At 49.3% G+C, this 16,419-nt stretch overlaps 6 protein-coding genes across 6 annotated transcripts; 3 read left to right on the forward strand and 3 right to left on the reverse strand.

The window, feature by feature from the left end:
* The first annotated feature begins 2,435 nt into the window (after positions 1 to 2,435).
* On the forward strand, positions 2,436 to 3,017 carry FVEG_16545 (hypothetical protein). Its single transcript, XM_018905793.1, has one exon. The coding sequence runs from the start codon at positions 2,516 to 2,518 to the stop codon at positions 2,888 to 2,890; it is 375 nt and encodes a 124-aa protein (XP_018756073.1). The 5' UTR covers positions 2,436 to 2,515; the 3' UTR covers positions 2,891 to 3,017.
* Positions 3,018 to 4,059: 1,042 nt separating this feature from the next.
* Positions 4,060 to 7,289, forward strand: FVEG_09248 (beta-glucosidase). The gene is made up of 2 exons (XM_018898229.1): positions 4,060 to 4,751; positions 4,799 to 7,289. Exons 1-2 carry the CDS (start codon positions 4,682 to 4,684, stop codon positions 7,225 to 7,227), a joined length of 2,499 nt encoding a protein of 832 aa, XP_018756074.1. The 5' UTR covers positions 4,060 to 4,681; the 3' UTR covers positions 7,228 to 7,289.
* FVEG_09249 (hypothetical protein) lies at positions 7,245 to 8,622 on the reverse strand. The gene is made up of 2 exons (XM_018898230.1): positions 7,928 to 8,622; positions 7,245 to 7,878 (listed from the first exon to the last, which is right to left on the reverse strand). Exons 1-2 carry the CDS (start codon positions 8,501 to 8,503, stop codon positions 7,387 to 7,389), a joined length of 1,068 nt encoding a protein of 355 aa, XP_018756075.1. The 5' UTR covers positions 8,504 to 8,622; the 3' UTR covers positions 7,245 to 7,386.
* A 206-nt stretch (positions 8,623 to 8,828) lies between these two features.
* FVEG_09250 (hypothetical protein) lies at positions 8,829 to 10,772 on the reverse strand. Its single transcript, XM_018898231.1, has 2 exons — positions 10,377 to 10,772; positions 8,829 to 10,327 (listed from the first exon to the last, which is right to left on the reverse strand). Exons 1-2 carry the CDS (start codon positions 10,705 to 10,707, stop codon positions 9,900 to 9,902), a joined length of 759 nt encoding a protein of 252 aa, XP_018756076.1. The 5' UTR covers positions 10,708 to 10,772; the 3' UTR covers positions 8,829 to 9,899.
* A 1,172-nt stretch (positions 10,773 to 11,944) lies between these two features.
* On the forward strand, positions 11,945 to 14,209 carry FVEG_09251 (hypothetical protein). Its single transcript, XM_018898232.1, has 2 exons — positions 11,945 to 12,423; positions 12,470 to 14,209. The coding sequence occupies exons 1-2, from the start codon at positions 12,304 to 12,306 to the stop codon at positions 14,084 to 14,086; spliced, it is 1,737 nt and encodes a 578-aa protein (XP_018756077.1). The 5' UTR covers positions 11,945 to 12,303; the 3' UTR covers positions 14,087 to 14,209.
* A 710-nt stretch (positions 14,210 to 14,919) lies between these two features.
* On the reverse strand, positions 14,920 to 16,367 carry FVEG_09252 (nitrogen fixation protein NifU). Its single transcript, XM_018898233.1, has 2 exons — positions 15,631 to 16,367; positions 14,920 to 15,547 (listed from the first exon to the last, which is right to left on the reverse strand). The coding sequence occupies exons 1-2, from the start codon at positions 16,058 to 16,060 to the stop codon at positions 15,411 to 15,413; spliced, it is 567 nt and encodes a 188-aa protein (XP_018756078.1). The 5' UTR covers positions 16,061 to 16,367; the 3' UTR covers positions 14,920 to 15,410.
* Positions 16,368 to 16,419: the final 52 nt, after the last annotated feature.

Below are 16,419 nucleotides of genomic sequence, written 5' to 3' on the forward strand. Positions count from 1 at the left end.
TAGAAAAGTCATTTGACTAATATCGTGGTGTAGAATTGAATATGGCGATCCGCCTCGAGCCGTTGGGATAATCCTGGCTGCAAATTACAGGCCTTGCAATGACCCCTGGGCCGTTCACCATGGACCCCCGTTCACACTGAGACTGGGTGGACGTGGCTTGCATGGATTTGCTGACAGGGATTTGGGAGATCATGACGCTAGTAAGGACCCTTGAGTATCTCATTCAATCCACCAAGCAAATAACGTCTCGGGCATATAACTCATGCACGGCTGCTTAAAATTGCTAGACGGTGAAGTGATGCGCAGTCAGAAAAAGAAACAACCGTGTCAATGGGTGCGCCAAGATGTATGAGCCGGATATCCATTGAGCCCATGATATTCAATTAGGCCTCAAGCCAGGGATTAGTTGAGTAGCGGCACGAGTTGCGAGTAGAGATGAGGTTGGACGCAAGTGGATCTCCCAACTTCCCATCGCCCTTCCTCACAAGAACTAAGAGACCAGATCAGTTAGCTCCATCTATGTACCTAAAAACCACGAGGCAAGCATGGATGGGGCCTCAAGGGACTGAGGTGACAGGAGACACAAGCAGAGTCTGAAGAAGGCCCCCTGCGTTGCAGACAATGATGGCTGCAGGAAAAGATACCGACTGTGGTAAGGCGTACTCATTACTCAATGAGAGGAGAAACCACCGCTTTGGTTCAAGAGGCCCGAGGAGGTGTTGCATCCTCTGTTAATATCTCATACGTAAAAGCTTCGACGCTTTATCAATCCATCATCATGAAATATGTACTTGCTATGGCTGAGTGTGGCTGACAGCAAGGTTCTTCTCGAACCCAGTGCAGAAGATAATAGAGTTTGTTCTTGCAGCATCTGAAATCATTGATGCACGCCCTCACTGCTACCAGGCACGTGGCGAGGCGCCTACCATGCGATGTGATGGGGTCGCTCGAATTGTAAAAAAGGGGGTCGAGGACAAAGTATCTCAAGTACTCGATACTCGTGTGTCAAAAATCCTCCGTGTCTCCGTCTCATCTGTCTAAAGATACGGGGCATTTCGTGAGCTAGACCGACAGAGTTTGACGGTTGTTGCTTGCACAGCGGCAAGCCATGTGGACGTGGTGATACGCGTACGTGGCAGGGCTGGACCGAACGTACTCTGTACAGAAGCTTCCATTTGCCCTCATCTTGTTTCCGTACACCAATTTGACTTTCATCTTATTCTATATTCAGCAAGCACTTCGGATGAGGCGTCCACAATCATGTTTCACACACCGTGACGGGGAGGATAAAAATATGTGGCTGATGACGTTCTTTCGACGCTGGAACAGGGCTTATTCGGGGCTGGTACCCAACGGTATGAATTTGTGCTGGGAGACTGTCTCACCTTGCAGCCTCGAGAATCAGTCTTGGCAGTGATCTTTCCAAACGGATGAACCGCCAAGACATGCGCCATAGTCCTTTTGCAATGTTCTTCGGCCGTAAGGATGAGATTTTCTTTTTCCGTGAGGTGACTGTACTCTTTCAGGGTGTGCTATTGCCTGTAAGATATGCAAGCTTCCTTGGAGGTGTTGCAATGATAAGCATGCCAGCAATGAAACCCATGAGTTGGAGGGCTTCATTCTGATGAGCCGGGATTGGACAGGAAACACGAGCTTTCACACATGTGTGTGCCTTAGTGGATTGCTGTAATCATTCTGGAAGCGGTCTGAAGTACTCAAGTACCGTATTCCATGACCAACGAGAATGTATGCCTGTGAAGATCGTCGTCAACGCGGTAAGAAACCCAACTGGTTGTAACTCGCGCGACTGAGCCTATCCTCATTATGCTTTACTCATTCAGCTGTGGCTGAAACCTGGCTTCTGTGAGGCTTACAGAGACAGGAAGCAGCTTCTGCTCTGCTCTGTGAGCTCGTAGCTCAGCCTTGATCAAAGACGGGTTGGTAGTACTAGCCATTTATTCCCCGTCTCCCCGTTCAGGGCACTTCTAGCGGTGATTGGGTCTGAAGATACCGAGCAAAGTGACCGAATACCGTGAAGCGCGCTCCGAATGCAACCCGCCATTTGAGGTTCTCTCAGTAGCCTCTGCAACCCTCGAACAGGAAGCTCTCATCGCCAATCGTTGCTAGCGGGATAATGATCAATCATGTCCATTCACAGTCGATGGCTTCGACCAAAGGCTCTTAGCGTGGGACGGACTTGGTCGCGAAGAACACCGGACTCGAGAGCTATTCGGTGGCCTTGTGGGACTTCATCGTGGGTCTCAACGACCGATGTCAAATGAACGGGCGCCGTCGATAATTTGAGCAAGGGTCGTTTCGGGGAAGAGAGATGCCGATATCCAAGCTCCATAACTTCATTCCACGACCCGCTTTAACCATCCATCTCGAATTCGTTCTCATCTTGTGCTTGTGCTGCTCGTTTTCCTAATTTCAGACCCTTTCACCTATTGATAACTAGTCTTGTCACTAGACGCCGGCACTCAGGCCAAGAAACGTGCAGACGTTGGGGCCACGGATGCATGCAAACATACTTTCGATCCCACAAGACGGTCCGCATGCCACCCTCGTAGGACAGCGCCAAAAGCGTGTATCAAGGCAGCCCATTGGTGGCAGAACACCCCTAGCCATCAACTGCAACATCAGCCTAGAGACCGTTGCCGTCATTTCGTCGCAGACCCCTAGGCCTCACTTTCCAGCTATGCATGTCACTTTAGACCAGATCCTCAAGGCCCGGCCTGGTTTGATCTTCGGCAACGAACCCCAGCGAACAGCAACCCTAGTACGACGCGAGATCGAATCGAGTGAGCAATTCGTGATAGAGTGCTGCTGTTTATGCATACCCGTGATACTCTACAGAGTCATCTGTTTGCTTCAAACTTTATATTCGTGACAAGAGTCAAACGAAGTCATGATACAACTGGTACCTGGGTAGCCGCAGGCAGCCATGCGCAACAAATGCCGCCTGTAGCGCAAATGGTGGTAGTAATTTAACTCTGTCGCGGCACGAATGACATCCATCCATTGGTGGTTTTACGAGAAGGCTTGCCGTGTCAGTCGTCAGTATCACTGTATCACTGTCCCTGAAGCCATGATGTGTCACGGTCGGAACGAAAGCCGAGTATGAGATTGAGACCGGTACTTGGGTTTGATCCAGGGTCTCCATCCTGCAAGTTGAAAGCAAAACCAAGGTTTTAGTTCCACGTTAGTGAATGCCGCGGGGTGATCTGGACTCAGCCTAGTCCCAGGAAACAGGAACCAAAACCTCCGCCACGGCTGGTCTGATCCGGGTTACACAGCGTAGCAATGGTGTTGAATACACGTGAATGCAGCGAAGCATGAGTCTTGGCATTTCGTACGGATCATGATGACAATTCGATCTGCAAAATACATGATAGTTGGTCAAGGTAATCGAGAAGCAATCGAGATTGATGATGAGAATTCGATTGCCGTGCATGATGATGGCTGAAGCAATTTCTTTCGTCTCATCTGCCACCATTTACTCGTCATACATAGCGTGGTCGACGGTCTTGTCGCGTGAACCCACCGTTGGACCGGGTATCTTCCGACCCGAGTCTGATAAGTTCGGGCCGGGTGCAATCGGCGCCGTCTTGTTCGGAGATTCATCGGGACGGAGAAGACTGTACTGTAGTGTAGCTATCCCCAAAGCTCTCATCTCTCGTGGTTCTTCTGTTGAAAGGCTCTATGTGGACCTGCTACAATTAGACTCAGCGGAACCACCACCCCTCCGTTCGTGCCTGGGCCTTGGGGCGGCGACGACACCGTGGACTTGGGAGCGAGACAAAGCAAACATGTTGGTTCATTTGCCGGATCGTAACGGACCGCAGCGATTAGTGATCGGATCTTGGCCATGGAGTGTCTCTTTGTTTGCTGCTAAATCTCGGCCCGTTTAATTTGTTGGTAGTAAGCGTGGAAAAGTACCGTGAAGTAGGTCGTCGGATCTTGAAGGATCCACCGGAAAAGGCACGTTCTTTGGTGCCGGATTCATCAGGGCCTGTGTTAATCCGAGTTTGAGAGGTGGAAATCTCGGGTATTGATCATGGTGAGAATTGCCCCTGCCGAGGTGAAGACAAGCCCATCCACAGGTGGTTCCCGCCTTCCACGAACCTTCCAAATCGTCCCCACGTGACTCTTCACATGACCAGACTTTCTCGACTCCTTCCATCGATTCAACTCTGGCATCACGTATCTCATGGTTATTCAAGACGCAATACGCTTATATCCCCCGCTTCGTGCTGTTGCTGTCCGAGGTTTACGAGACGGAATTTCGTCCCGACGAAGCGATAACCTGGAATGAGTTCCTGTCGATACGCTCTATGATTGGAGGAAACATCGGTTAAACCACGGGTAGAGTTCACAAGCTCATCATCCGTGGGGCTTCACCACCAACTAGATGCTCATCTGGTATCATGAGAACGAACTGGTCTGTTCGATTGGCAAATGATAGAGGAGGATAGCTCTTTTCTCGCCCGACGGATGCATATGTATCAGGCAGAATAGACACGCAAGTTGCTGCGGGGTTGTCATTTACCCAGACAGGTTCTCCAGCTTGTTCAAGGCGCGAGTATTTATCTGTTGATCAGAGGAGCTGATTCCTGTCAATTGACTTAGTTTCCCATTATTCTTGCTTTTACCGTGAAACAGGCTTTTTGGAAGTGATAAAATGGCTGACATTAACGTCGAAGAGGTCCTGAAGAAGCTGTCTCTCGCTGAGAAGGTCTCCCTCCTGGCAGGTTAGTAGCAGCACATGATGGAAACAACAGCAGCTAACATTCCACAGGAATTGACTTCTGGCATACAAAGTCACTCCCAGAGCATGGAGTCCCATCTCTACGTCTATCAGATGGCCCCAACGGCGTAAGAGGAACCAGATTCTTCAACGGTATCCCGGCAGCATGCTTTCCCTGCGGCACCGGCCTTGGTGCAACATTCAACCAAGAACTGCTTGAGGAAGCAGGAAAAAAGATGGGTGAAGAGGCAATTGGAAAGAGTGCTCATGTAATTCTCGGCCCCACCATCAACATGCAACGTTCGCCTCTTGGAGGACGTGGTTTTGAGTCTATAGGCGAGGACCCCTTTCTCGCTGGCCTCGGTGCCGCTGCGCTTGTTCGTGGAATCCAGAGCACAGGTGTGCAATCAACAATCAAGCATTTTGTATGCAATGATCAAGAACATAAGCGCATGAGTGTTCAAGCTATCATCACAGAGCGTGCACTTCGTGAGATCTACGCTCTTCCCTTCCAGCTGGTTGTACGAGACTCACAGCCCGGTGCATTCATGACATCTTACAACGGTGTCAACGGAACTTCTTGCAGTGAGAGCAAGAAGCTACTGAACGACATGCTACGTGAAGAATGGGGTTGGGAGGGTCTGATCATGAGTGATTGGTACGGCACATATAGTGTCACAGACGCCATCAAGGCTGGTCTTGATCTTGAGATGCCTGGCCCTACTCGCTGGCGAGGCGATGTCCTCAACTTTGCAGCTGCTTGTGAGAAGGTTTGGGGGCATGTTATTGATGACCGCGCCCGAGAGGTCCTCAAGTTTGTCAAGAAGTGTGCTGCCTCTGGTGTCAAGGAACACGGCCCTGAGAAGACACTCGATACACCTGAGACAGCCGCTCTTCTCCGTAAGATCGGAAACGAGAGTATTGTGCTCCTGAAGAATGAGAAGAGCCTTCTTCCGTTGGCGAAGGATAAGAAGACCTTGGTCATTGGACCTAACGCCAAGGTTGCGACTTACCATGGTGGTGGCTCTGCCTCTCTAGCCGCCTACTACGCTGTGACACCTTACGATGGTATCGCTGAAAAGCTCGGTAGCCAGACTGCATACACTATAGGTGCCTACACCCATAAACTGAGCCCTCTACTGGGAAGCCAGACCAAGGGCGAAGACGGAAAGGCTGGTATGAGCTGGAAGGTGTACAACAAGCCACCTAGCGACACATCCCGCAAGCCCGTCGACGAGCTATGGCTTGCCAAGTCGGAAATGCACCTCGTCGACTACTACAACTCTGAGCTCGAAGACCTCTGGTTCGCAGATCTAGAAGGAATTCTAGAAGTCGAGGAAGATTCCACGTACGAGTTTGGCGTCATCGTCTGCGGGACTGCCAACCTCTACGTCAACGACGAGCTTGTCGTCGACAACTCGACCAAGCAAATCGCCGGCGACGCGTTCTTCGGCACAGCGACACGGGAAGAGCTCGGCCGCAAGGACCTAAAGAAGGGCGAGAAGTACAAGATCAGGATTGAGTTTGCCTCGGCCCCAAGCTTCACCCTCAAGCTGGACAACCCCGTCGTCGGCCACGGATCTCTTCGCGTCGGTGCATCAAAGGTCATCGACGCGAAGCAGGAAATCGAGCGATCTGTCGCTCTCGCTAAGGAGCATGATCAGGTCATTATTTGTGCTGGTCTGAACTCGGACTGGGAGACGGAGGGCTCCGACCGTGAGAGCATGAAGCTTCCCGGAGCTCTGGATGAGCTCATTTCCGCTGTCGCAGCCGCGAATTCGCAGACGGCTGTTGTTATGCAGACTGGTACGCCGGAGGAGATGCCCTGGCTGGATGAAGTCCCTGCTGTGATTCAGGCGTGGTATGGTGGTAACGAGACGGGTAACTGCATTGCAGACATTCTCTTTGGTGACGCAAACCCGTCTGGCAAGCTATCGCTGAGCTTCCCCAAGCGCTTAGCCGATGTCCCAGCATTCCTTAATTTCCGAACCGAAGCCGGGCGAACACTTTATGGTGAGGATGTGTATATGGGATACCGATACTACGAATTTGCCGACCGTGAAGTCAACTTCCCCTTTGGTCACGGCCTCTCATACACCACCTTTGCCTTCTCAGACCTCAATGTTTCCTCCAAGGATGGCAAGCTCACCACAAGCGTTACCATAAAAAACACAGGCTCCGTGCGCGGTGCAGAAGTTGCGCAGCTTTACGTGCGCCCAATGCAAGCTGCCAAGGTGAACCGTCCTGTCAAGGAGCTCAAGGGTTTCGCAAAGGTTGAGCTAGATGCTGGCGAGTCTAAGACGGTGACTATCACTGAGTTGGAGAAATATGCCGCCGCATACTTCGACGAAGAGAAGGACAAGTGGTGTGTTGAGGCTGGTGAGTACGAGATTATTATTAGTGACAGCAGTGCTGTGACCGACAAGGCACTCAAGGGCTCCTTCAAGGTCGATGAGACATACTGGTGGTCTGGTATTTAACAAATGGACTGTAGATAGCTGTGTAATGCTTCGACTGAATGAGAATTAAGTATTTTCTTGCTCATGTTGTCAGTAGCATCTTGTGCTTCGTATTAATTGTCTACTAAGTTGTTATGTGATAAGGTCATGCCCTCTTCCCTTCCATGAATTACCTTTCCATCACCTAAAACTCTCTCCATCACTATAAACCGTCTGGTCATCATCAGGACATACCCACGGCTCCGCATCCCCAAGTCTCTGCGCCGTCAACCCAGCATTCCCCGGATCATTCATACCTGCGTTTTGCTGCCACCTATAAGAAACCTTTCGTAACCTCTCACTTTCAGCAGATGTAAGTCGAAGATACAATTCCGCAGCAATGATGTGAAGGAGCAGAGCAAGCCAGGCACTCGCCCCAAAAGCACTATTGAGACTGGCCGCAATCTCATCGGGGCGTCCACCCGATGTTCCCTTGATGATGACGCGCTGGTCTGGAGTTTCACCCGTGTAGAATCGAATGCAGTCGGGGTATAGTGCTTCCACGGCAGGCTTGTTGTGATAAAACATTGAGTCCAAGACTGCACATGGGGTAGTAGTATAATAAGGATCCATGCGGCTGGTGATCTGGGCCATTATGATCCCGACTAGTCTCATGGTGACAACGTGAGCGGCCTGTCAAGTGTTAGCAAGTCAATTATTGAAGCTCTGTGAGAGGACTCACAATAATCCACCCTCGGATCATCCACGCTCGATGTTGCTCAAGCTGGAGCTTCTTGATGTTGATATAAGCCAACAACATGCACGTAACAAACAAGATGCTTGCAGTACCAGTAACAGTTTGCATTTCCAGTGTGCCACCAAAGGTGTGTCTTGCAATCATAAAGACTCCAATCATTCCGGCCGTTGACAGTAAGAGAACGATATAGCCATTTATTCGATGAATGATGAGGGCTCTATGTCGAATAACTGGTAGAAACTGAAAGACCACCAGAACAGCTGCCGGGAGAATGCCAGCGAGATGCATGATTATACCAGCCTTGCCAACACGACTACGGTAATAGTAGCACTCTCCAGGAACAGCTCCTCTTGAGCCGTACGGCCTGTTCGTGGGTGGCTCACTTGGACATAATCGTCCGTCAAAGTCGAGATATATAAAACGAGATAGTGTAAAAGCAAGAAATGCTCCCCCGAAGAGGAACCAAAGAACAAAGTTGTACCCCTTGGTGAAGCCAAAGGCACGGTATATACGTTGTAAGCGGGTGGGATAAGGTAAATTTTGAGGCTTGTTAGGCTCCATTTTGTCGATGATATATATGTGCGTGTAAGAATGAGTGTATAGGTAGTAAGATGTCCCGTGTCTAACTTACCCTCGCGCCGGTATTTATGACCGAGCACGAAGACCTTCGTGTCTTCTCAGGCAGTATTCACAGATTTACTGTCGATATTTACCGGACACTGGCTCAATGTATTCCCAATCTACAGTGTATCGACCAAATCATTGATGATCGACGGCGCCATTGTGTGATGAGTAACTGGTGGTTTCTCACACGAACGCAGCACAATAGATCGCCATCAAGCCACTGATACACATCAAGATATCCGTTAGATTCGTCAGAAAGTTGATTGGTAAGAACTAGACGTCTGTGTTGGTTCTCTCTTGAGCTTGTACACTCTCGGGTATTCGACCACGGCCAATCCTTCAACTGGGCACGATATCGTATGGCAGACGACACAGAAAGAGCAATTGACTAACAATAACTCTGAATGGTCAGCTTGTATGATTCGCTACCGACGAGAGTAGTGACGCAGCAAGGCTAAACAGTGTCTCACGCATTGTCTACATGTGTACGCGAGATGAAAGCTTAGGCTAACGTGTGAGTCAAGGGTAGCACAGGGCACAATTCATTGGGATATATCACTGTAAACCGTACCAGAAAGACAATCCAGTGCCAGATTGGGAACAGAGGTCCTGTATTAGCCTCGGCAGTGAGGCCGTTGGTGGTACATAAGCTGAAGGGTCAATGACTGCTCTGAGCAAGAGCACCAAATCCTTGATCATTGACGCTGACCGTCGTTGAAGCTCGATATATGACGACAATTATGTCAATGGCTTGGGCCATTACCGTTTGCAGGTCTCACCAATCAGAAATACCAGCAAATATCTTGATTATCACCACAAGCGAGAAGGATCTCTCAAGAACAATCTCTCATGCAATATGAGTGACTATTTCTTGGACGTTGAGCCTCGGTGACGCTATCTCTTTGTCCAACAACCAGTCGTTAACGCATACATGAGACGTTTCGAAGACTGACTGGCACCAGTCCCCCTGATCGTAGCCGCTGACTGTGCACTCTCGGCTCTGCAATTCAAGCCTGACAACCACTCACTGTCCCGGACGTTCAACAGCGGTCTTGGACCGATGGTAGGTATAGAGAATCACCCATAGCTAGGGTAGGCCTCTCTCGTTTTAGATAGGCCTCGCTTTTCAGCGCGTAATAAGCCGACCTTCCCGTCAAGCATCTCAGATGGTGATGACCAACCGAACCCGAAGAAGCGATATGCGACATAGTGCACAAGCGAATTTTGTGGGATTCAGATGGCCCACAGCTGCGTCCTGCAAGGAGAGTCGGCTCTGGGCTGCCATTGGGCTGGGAGCTTTGGCATTTCATCGTAACCCATTCTCAATGCGCGATCATGAGGGAAACACTTTATCATCAGCCAGAAATTGATCAACACGTCTCTTCCGCCCCTGTGCACCCATCTCAGTCAAACTGACTTCCTTCGCCTCACCATTCGGAGCTTCCCCAGGCAGCGAAAGCACACGGCCACCAACTCTCGCCAGTAAGATTCTCATTCTCTCGAGCTCCTTCTCAACCGGGCCATTTCGGGTGAGTAGATTCTCTTGGATACCGGCGCCGTTTTCATCAGTCTGAAGTGGCTCGACGATAGTCTGAAGGCGCTTCAAGCGCGCGACTTGCTCTCGAAGTTGCTTGCGCTGGTCGTTGAGTTCAGTGAGTTGCTGGACGGCGTCTGCGTAGCGCTTGGTTTCCATGGGATGATCGTTGATGTCTTTTTCCAAGTGCCATGAAGTGGGCAACGCTTCTATAGCTTCGTCTTCGGCTAGAAAGGATCAGTCTGAAGTTCTCATATATGGTGCTGAAGTACTCACTCAAGTCAAGTTCTCTGCCGATACCACCCTCGGTATCAGCAGGTCCCCCCACCTTCCGCTCAGCGTCTTTAGTGTAAACATCATTGATCTGCTCAGCGATGCTGCGACTAGCTTGCGGAGGGTACACGCGACGGCAATGCTGCTGGATAGTGTGGTTGAGATTATAGAGGACTTCTTGGACAACGCGGTCGGGGATAGCCTCATCTGACGCGTCGTTGGTTTCTTGCCATGAACGCGATGGGGCGATAGGCTGGGAAAGAAGTGTTGTTTGGCTGGTAATAAAAGACTGTTTCACCGACGGGATTGTCGGGGCTGCTGGACGAGATGACATGGTGATATTTCTTTGTATCCTTGATTCTGATTATCGTGATATCAGTCAGTATTGATGAATTAATGATGTTGATGATGCTTGGCCAATCACGTGTAAAGAGATGCACACTCAGAAGGGTGTCCACTGAGATCAGCACAAATTCAGTGGGTGAGCCACTAACAGGCTCCCCGCCCAAATGTTTGGTCTTTTCATCACATTGGGGATCTAACAATTGGATGTCTTCAACAACAGAATACTCAACACGAGTCTAGCTTGATGTTCCGTCAGATGTTTTCATGGAAGCAATTAATGAAACCATGAAAGTAACTATTGTTGCCAAGACGATAAAAACCGCCAAGAAAATCGAGTCAGCCATGAAGCAAACATCCAATACCCCGTACCTGAGAGCCATCTGACCATTATACATGATTCGCTTGGTTGCTAAGACGAAAGGCTGGTATTCATAATATCTGCATCGGAGTAACAGTGATACTATAGAATCTTTTGTTCAAGAGAGAATAACTCGTCATGATTATGTTCTCATCACGTTCAATAGGGTCAATGTCTTGATTATATCGACCAGGATATGTAATCATCAAGACCAACTTCACTTACCGACATCGATATCCTCATCGCCAATAAACCACCACCGCCTGATAGATAGTATGTACCACTTCGGAATCTAATAGCCTACTCTAAATCCAGCTCAACAAGCAATAAACGCCAGGATCCAGCCAAGAGTCACACACCGGAATCTCGAGTCGTCAATCCCCCGCCTGCCGTACGCCGCCAAATCCACGATGCTCATGCCAACGAAGCACATTCTCGTCAAGCCACACTCGCTTTCGCTAACACAGTATCGCAAGTACACGCAAGATGCATCCATCATCCCTTAAACGCCAACGTCCAAACTAACCATCTTGTCGTCAGCTTTTGATAGGCCCCCCCAAGCGACGAGCGGAACAATACCGCACACGCGAAGGCGCACGAAGTATTGAGCCACTAGTGAGTAGGTAGAGTAAATCAAATCGAATCAACAACCTCAGCTTTCGGGTGCCGACATGAGTTGTTTTTGTGGTGATTTCTTTCATGCGGAAGTGTCGGGGCTTGGTATTTTCGTTTTATGGTGCGGAATCCGGTTTGGTTTACTGATGGTAGCGTCATTGACTTTACACAACCCATGCGGGAATACAACGAAGCGGGTTTGCGTACTTAATAAGTATGAGATCCATATTTTAAAAATACCCTATTATCATGATGCGTTTTGTAAAGAGTTGTGTTTTATTGTTTTAAAGTTGAATGACGACAGTGAAGCTTTAAAGTGGTTATCTTCACTTGCAGGTTCATCGTCGGTGCCAACACTGCATTGCGTTGCAAACGTACACAGACATAGACAACAGGGTGCACTGTGTTGTGATTGTATAGAGCCAATGCTATGTTTCTCACTTGGCACATGAGCTGAACTTCATTTCACGCTTGTTTTATAGATATATCTTTAGAGCATGCCTCTTGTTCTTGCATCTTTGTTTCCCAGACCCCAAACGATATTGTCGCAAACGAAACGAAAGCAACTTTTTCTCTCCTATTATTAGCCAATTTTCGCAAATAAACTTTACTATGGCGCTCAACGGCCCGGGTGTCTATCACCGCACCCGAGAGCATGAGCAAGAAGACGCTTCAAACATCACCAAGAACATCCTCGCCGAATCGTGGAAATCATGGCCCAACGAAGCTGCTGTAAGTTATTCCCTCCCGATATAACTCCTTAAATTAACATATCCAGTTTGATCGTCTAGAAGAACATCGTGGTCCTCTCCGCCTAACTCTCATAGGCACCATCCCCCAATGGGCAGCCGGTTCTCTCTACCGCACTGGTCCCGGCCAAAGTCGCGTTGAAGACACAGCCCGTGGCACACACTTCACAACTCACTGGTTCGACGGCTTTGCACAGACTCATCGCTTTGACATTATTCCCTCTGAAGATGGCGAAACACAAGTGTGGTACTCATCAAGACGACAGGCTGATGAGTGGATTGCTGATGTGAAGAAGAAAGGATGGCGATCAGGAATGACCTTTGGCCAGAAAGCAGATCCTTGTGTTGGGATCTTTGCAAAGGTCATGACTGTTTTTGAACCAAAGCTGGGGAATCATAATGTTGCGCTTTTGGCGAATGTTCCTGGTGTGCCAAAGGATGAGAAGGCGGAGGCGTTGACAAATGGAGTGACAGGGCCTCTTGGACATCGAGTCAACACGAGTAATCTGTTTGTTTCTACAGACTATACTGGAATACGTCGCATCGACCCTTCAACTCTTCAACCCCTGGGCGAGACTACACAATACGACCTTCACCCCTCTCTCAGCGGTCCTTGTTCCTGCTCTCACGCCCAACGCGACCCCGACTCAGGAGACTTATTCAACTTCAACCTTGCCTTCGGCCGAGTTCCAACATATCGCATCTTCAGAGTCGACGCTGCCTCAGACGAAACAGAGGTCCTCGCTACAATCTCTGATCTCAATGTTCCACCAGCGTACATGCACAGTTTCTTCCTCACAGAAAACCACGTCGTGATATGCATACCCGCATCCCACTATGCATGGAGAGGACTAAAGACACAGTGGGAGGGAAACATTGTTGATTCCATGAAGCCATTCGATAAGGAGAGGAAATGCAAGTGGCTTGTCGTTGATCGCCGACACGGAAAGGGGCTTGTCGCTACTTTCTCGACACCCGCTGCGTTCTTCTTCCACAGCGTTAATGCATTTGAGAAACAGGTGATAGATGAAGATGGCACTGAACGGACAGATCTTTTTTTCGACCTGGCCAAGTATGACAATATGGATATCATCAAGGGCTTTTACTACGATGTTCTCATGGATCGCGACGACGCTACGAAGAAATACTGGTTCAAGAATGACCGGTACAAGAACTGTGCACCAACTCTCACAAGATACCGCTTCAGATTGCCCTCAAGTCCAACGCCAGATACAACATTCTCCGCCAGCGCAGAACAAGTCCTCGCCATCCCAAGCCCACACGCCGGTGAACTCCCAACTATCCACCCCCTTCGCACCGGCAAACCCTATCGCTACGTCTACAGCGCCTCACTACGCGGTCTAACAACCTCAGTCGACGCTCTGGTAAAGACAGACTTGGATACTGGTGAGGCTTTCATATGGACGGGACCTGAAGGACATACCCCTGGTGAGCCGGTTTTTGTACCAAGGCCTGGAGCAGAGGAAGAAGATGACGGGATTATCTTTAGTCTGGTTGTCGATGGAGTTAATGAGACGGCGTATATACTGTGCTTGAATGGAAAGACGATGGAGGAGATGGGTAGAGCAGAGGCTGATTTTGCGATTGGACAAGGATTTCATGGCATTCATTTGCCAGCTGCTTAAATCAAGGGTTATATATAATCGAGCGACGCATACATATAGATAGGCACGTTTCACCAAGAGCGAACATTCAATCTTATAAACAGAAACTATTCCCCTGAGCAAATCATAGCACGTTAAGAACTGCCTTGGCCTTGAATCATGTTCTTCACCCCAAACCCGCACTTACACCACCCATCATAGTCCATAAATCCTCAAATTCGATACGAAAACCCCCACGGGCGCTCATTTTCTCTCTCCCAAACCCTCGGAGCCCAATATCTCAAATCGATCGAGCTACCCCGCGAAATGCAACGGTGGCTTTACTTTTTTTGGTGGAAAATGGCCTGATGCTGACGCGCTACGGAGGATTTTTTAATTGAGCAGCAACTTGGACCTTGCATGAGTTGCGGTAGGGATGAGAGATCTCATTTTATGCATATGATGCTGGTACCAGAAAGTAAATGGGTCTGCAAATGCGAATTCGAGACTTGGAAGCGGTTAATGAGTAAGTCATTGTGCGTACTTTGTTTGTATGCTGTGGTGGGGTGATTGATAAGGAGTTTTGAGGGTGAATCACGAGATTGGGACTGGGGAGCTTGCTATCGATTGGATAGGGTCTTAGGATTTGGGTTTATTGAGAGATCATCTGGAGATGAGCACAAGGTTCTTAAGTTAAATCGTGGTAAGCGCTCACGGAACTCATGATGATCATCAGGGCTCCAGCAATGAGGTTATCTGACTCAAGAAGCGAGGATCCTCGGTTACCTAGGCATGGACCCTGAAAATTGCAGGATTGATAACACGAGCCGCATCACAACGACAGTCCCATCTCCGCGGAAGCCGTGAGTTGTCACCCCATCAGATAACAGCTTATCAATCTTCACTGACTCACGAACAACGAACATAGTCATTAGATGAAAACATTTGACATTTCGCGCTTGTAGCTATTTTTTACAGTTCATCTCATTCTACCAAACCCGCTCCGACGTAGACAGACCCCTTCTTCGCCGCATCCCCTGTAAGCCCAATCACAACCATAGTGATTTCAGGCAGATAATAAAATAAAATAACCCCTGACTCCCAAATTCTGATCCCATGAATGTTGCGGATAAAGAAGGGAAAGACTAGTCAGACGTGTTGCGTCAGACAATCTTATTCCAGACTAGATTCAAAGATGACTCCCCTCCTTCGCACGACTTTCTTTTTTCATCCTGCCTCAAAGAGGGTATCATTTCCTAGTTTCCCAAGTATTGTGACACGGCGTAAAAGCAATGTGATGTGAGATTTGTGTTTTTTTTTTTTTTTTTTTTTTCATGTTGAGATTTGCTTTGATGAATTACCACGTTTAAGCAGCAGCGGCGTCGGCCTCGGGGAGCTTCATGCCGGTACCGCTGAGGTTGCTGACCTTGGCGTTGGGGTTCTTGGTGTAATAATCTGAGATGGCAGACTTGATGGCATCCTCAGCAAGCATGGAGCAGTGCACTATCAAGCGGAGTTAGCATCACAGTGCGCAATATACCGCAATCAAACAAACGGTAAGCGAAATATCAGGGTAGTAGACTTACGCTTGACGGGGGGTAAGCAGAGCTCCTTAGCAATCTCAGTGTTCTTGACCTTGCCAGCATCATCCAAGCTCATGCCGCGCACAAGCTCAGTGAGATAGCTGCTGGAGGCGATGGCGGAACCGCATCCGAACGTCTTGAACTTGACCTCGGAGATCTTCTGAGTTTCAGGGTCGACGCGGATCTGGAGCTTCATAACATCGCCGCAGGCCGGGGCGCCGACGAGACCGGTACCGACATCAGCATCCTTCTTGTTCATGGAGCCGACATTTCGAGGTCGCGAGTAGTGGTCAAGGACCTTCTCGTGGTAGGAGCGGGTAGCGTTGACGGCGACGGCGGGAGAGATCTGGCGGGCAGGGAGGATGGTAGGACGGGCGAGGGGAGCAGCGACAGCAGCTCGCCGCGAGACAGCGCGAATTCCTCTAGCAAACATTGTGATATGTGTTGTGTATTTGTGGGTTTGTAGGTTTTTTGGTTGATATATCGAGATCGTCGAATATCAGGTTGTGCGTAGGTCGTGTGTTGTCAGGATTGATGTAAGGTGCAAGATTGGAAAAGTCAAGTGATGCAAAGATCAGAGAGTTGAAGTTGAATGGGGAGGCGAAAAGCGATGACGGAGGGAGGATCGAGTCTGGGGATTTGGCCTAAAAAAAAGATGCTTGCTCTTCTCTCGTTGCGGGCGGGACTTGAGGAGGAGATGGCGATTTCGGGCAATGGCTTGCGGTGGTGTGGAGTAGACTGGGGCCAATCAGTGAGCTTCGATTGCTCGGCCATTACGTCTTTATTAGCTCG

Source organism: Fusarium verticillioides, chromosome 5 (assembly GCF_000149555.1).
Source record: "Fusarium verticillioides 7600 chromosome 5, whole genome shotgun sequence".
NCBI classification, from domain to species: domain Eukaryota; kingdom Fungi; phylum Ascomycota; class Sordariomycetes; order Hypocreales; family Nectriaceae; genus Fusarium; species Fusarium verticillioides.

Bases quoted from the DNA above. Each gene is read 5' to 3' on its own strand.
- FVEG_16545 (XM_018905793.1), top strand. From the start codon at position 2,516: ATGCATGCAAACATACTTTCGATCCCACAAGACGGTCCGCATGCCACC.
- FVEG_09248 (XM_018898229.1), top strand. From the start codon at position 4,682: ATGGCTGACATTAACGTCGAAGAGGTCCTGAAGAAGCTGTCTCTCGCT. The intron at 4,752-4,798 runs GTTAGTAGCAGC...AACATTCCACAG, and splicing joins GAAGGTCTCCCTCCTGGCAG to GAATTGACTTCTGGCATACA.
- FVEG_09249 (XM_018898230.1), bottom strand. From the start codon at position 8,503: ATGGAGCCTAACAAGCCTCAAAATTTACCTTATCCCACCCGCTTACAA. The intron at 7,879-7,927 runs GTGAGTCCTCTC...AACACTTGACAG, and splicing joins TGATCCGAGGGTGGATTATT to GCCGCTCACGTTGTCACCAT.
- FVEG_09250 (XM_018898231.1), bottom strand. From the start codon at position 10,707: ATGTCATCTCGTCCAGCAGCCCCGACAATCCCGTCGGTGAAACAGTCT. The intron at 10,328-10,376 runs GTGAGTACTTCA...GATCCTTTCTAG, and splicing joins CGGCAGAGAACTTGACTTGA to CCGAAGACGAAGCTATAGAA.
- FVEG_09251 (XM_018898232.1), top strand. From the start codon at position 12,304: ATGGCGCTCAACGGCCCGGGTGTCTATCACCGCACCCGAGAGCATGAG. The intron at 12,424-12,469 runs GTAAGTTATTCC...TAACATATCCAG, and splicing joins CATGGCCCAACGAAGCTGCT to TTTGATCGTCTAGAAGAACA.
- FVEG_09252 (XM_018898233.1), bottom strand. From the start codon at position 16,060: ATGTTTGCTAGAGGAATTCGCGCTGTCTCGCGGCGAGCTGCTGTCGCT. The intron at 15,548-15,630 runs GTAAGTCTACTA...TCCGCTTGATAG, and splicing joins CTGCTTACCCCCCGTCAAGC to TGCACTGCTCCATGCTTGCT.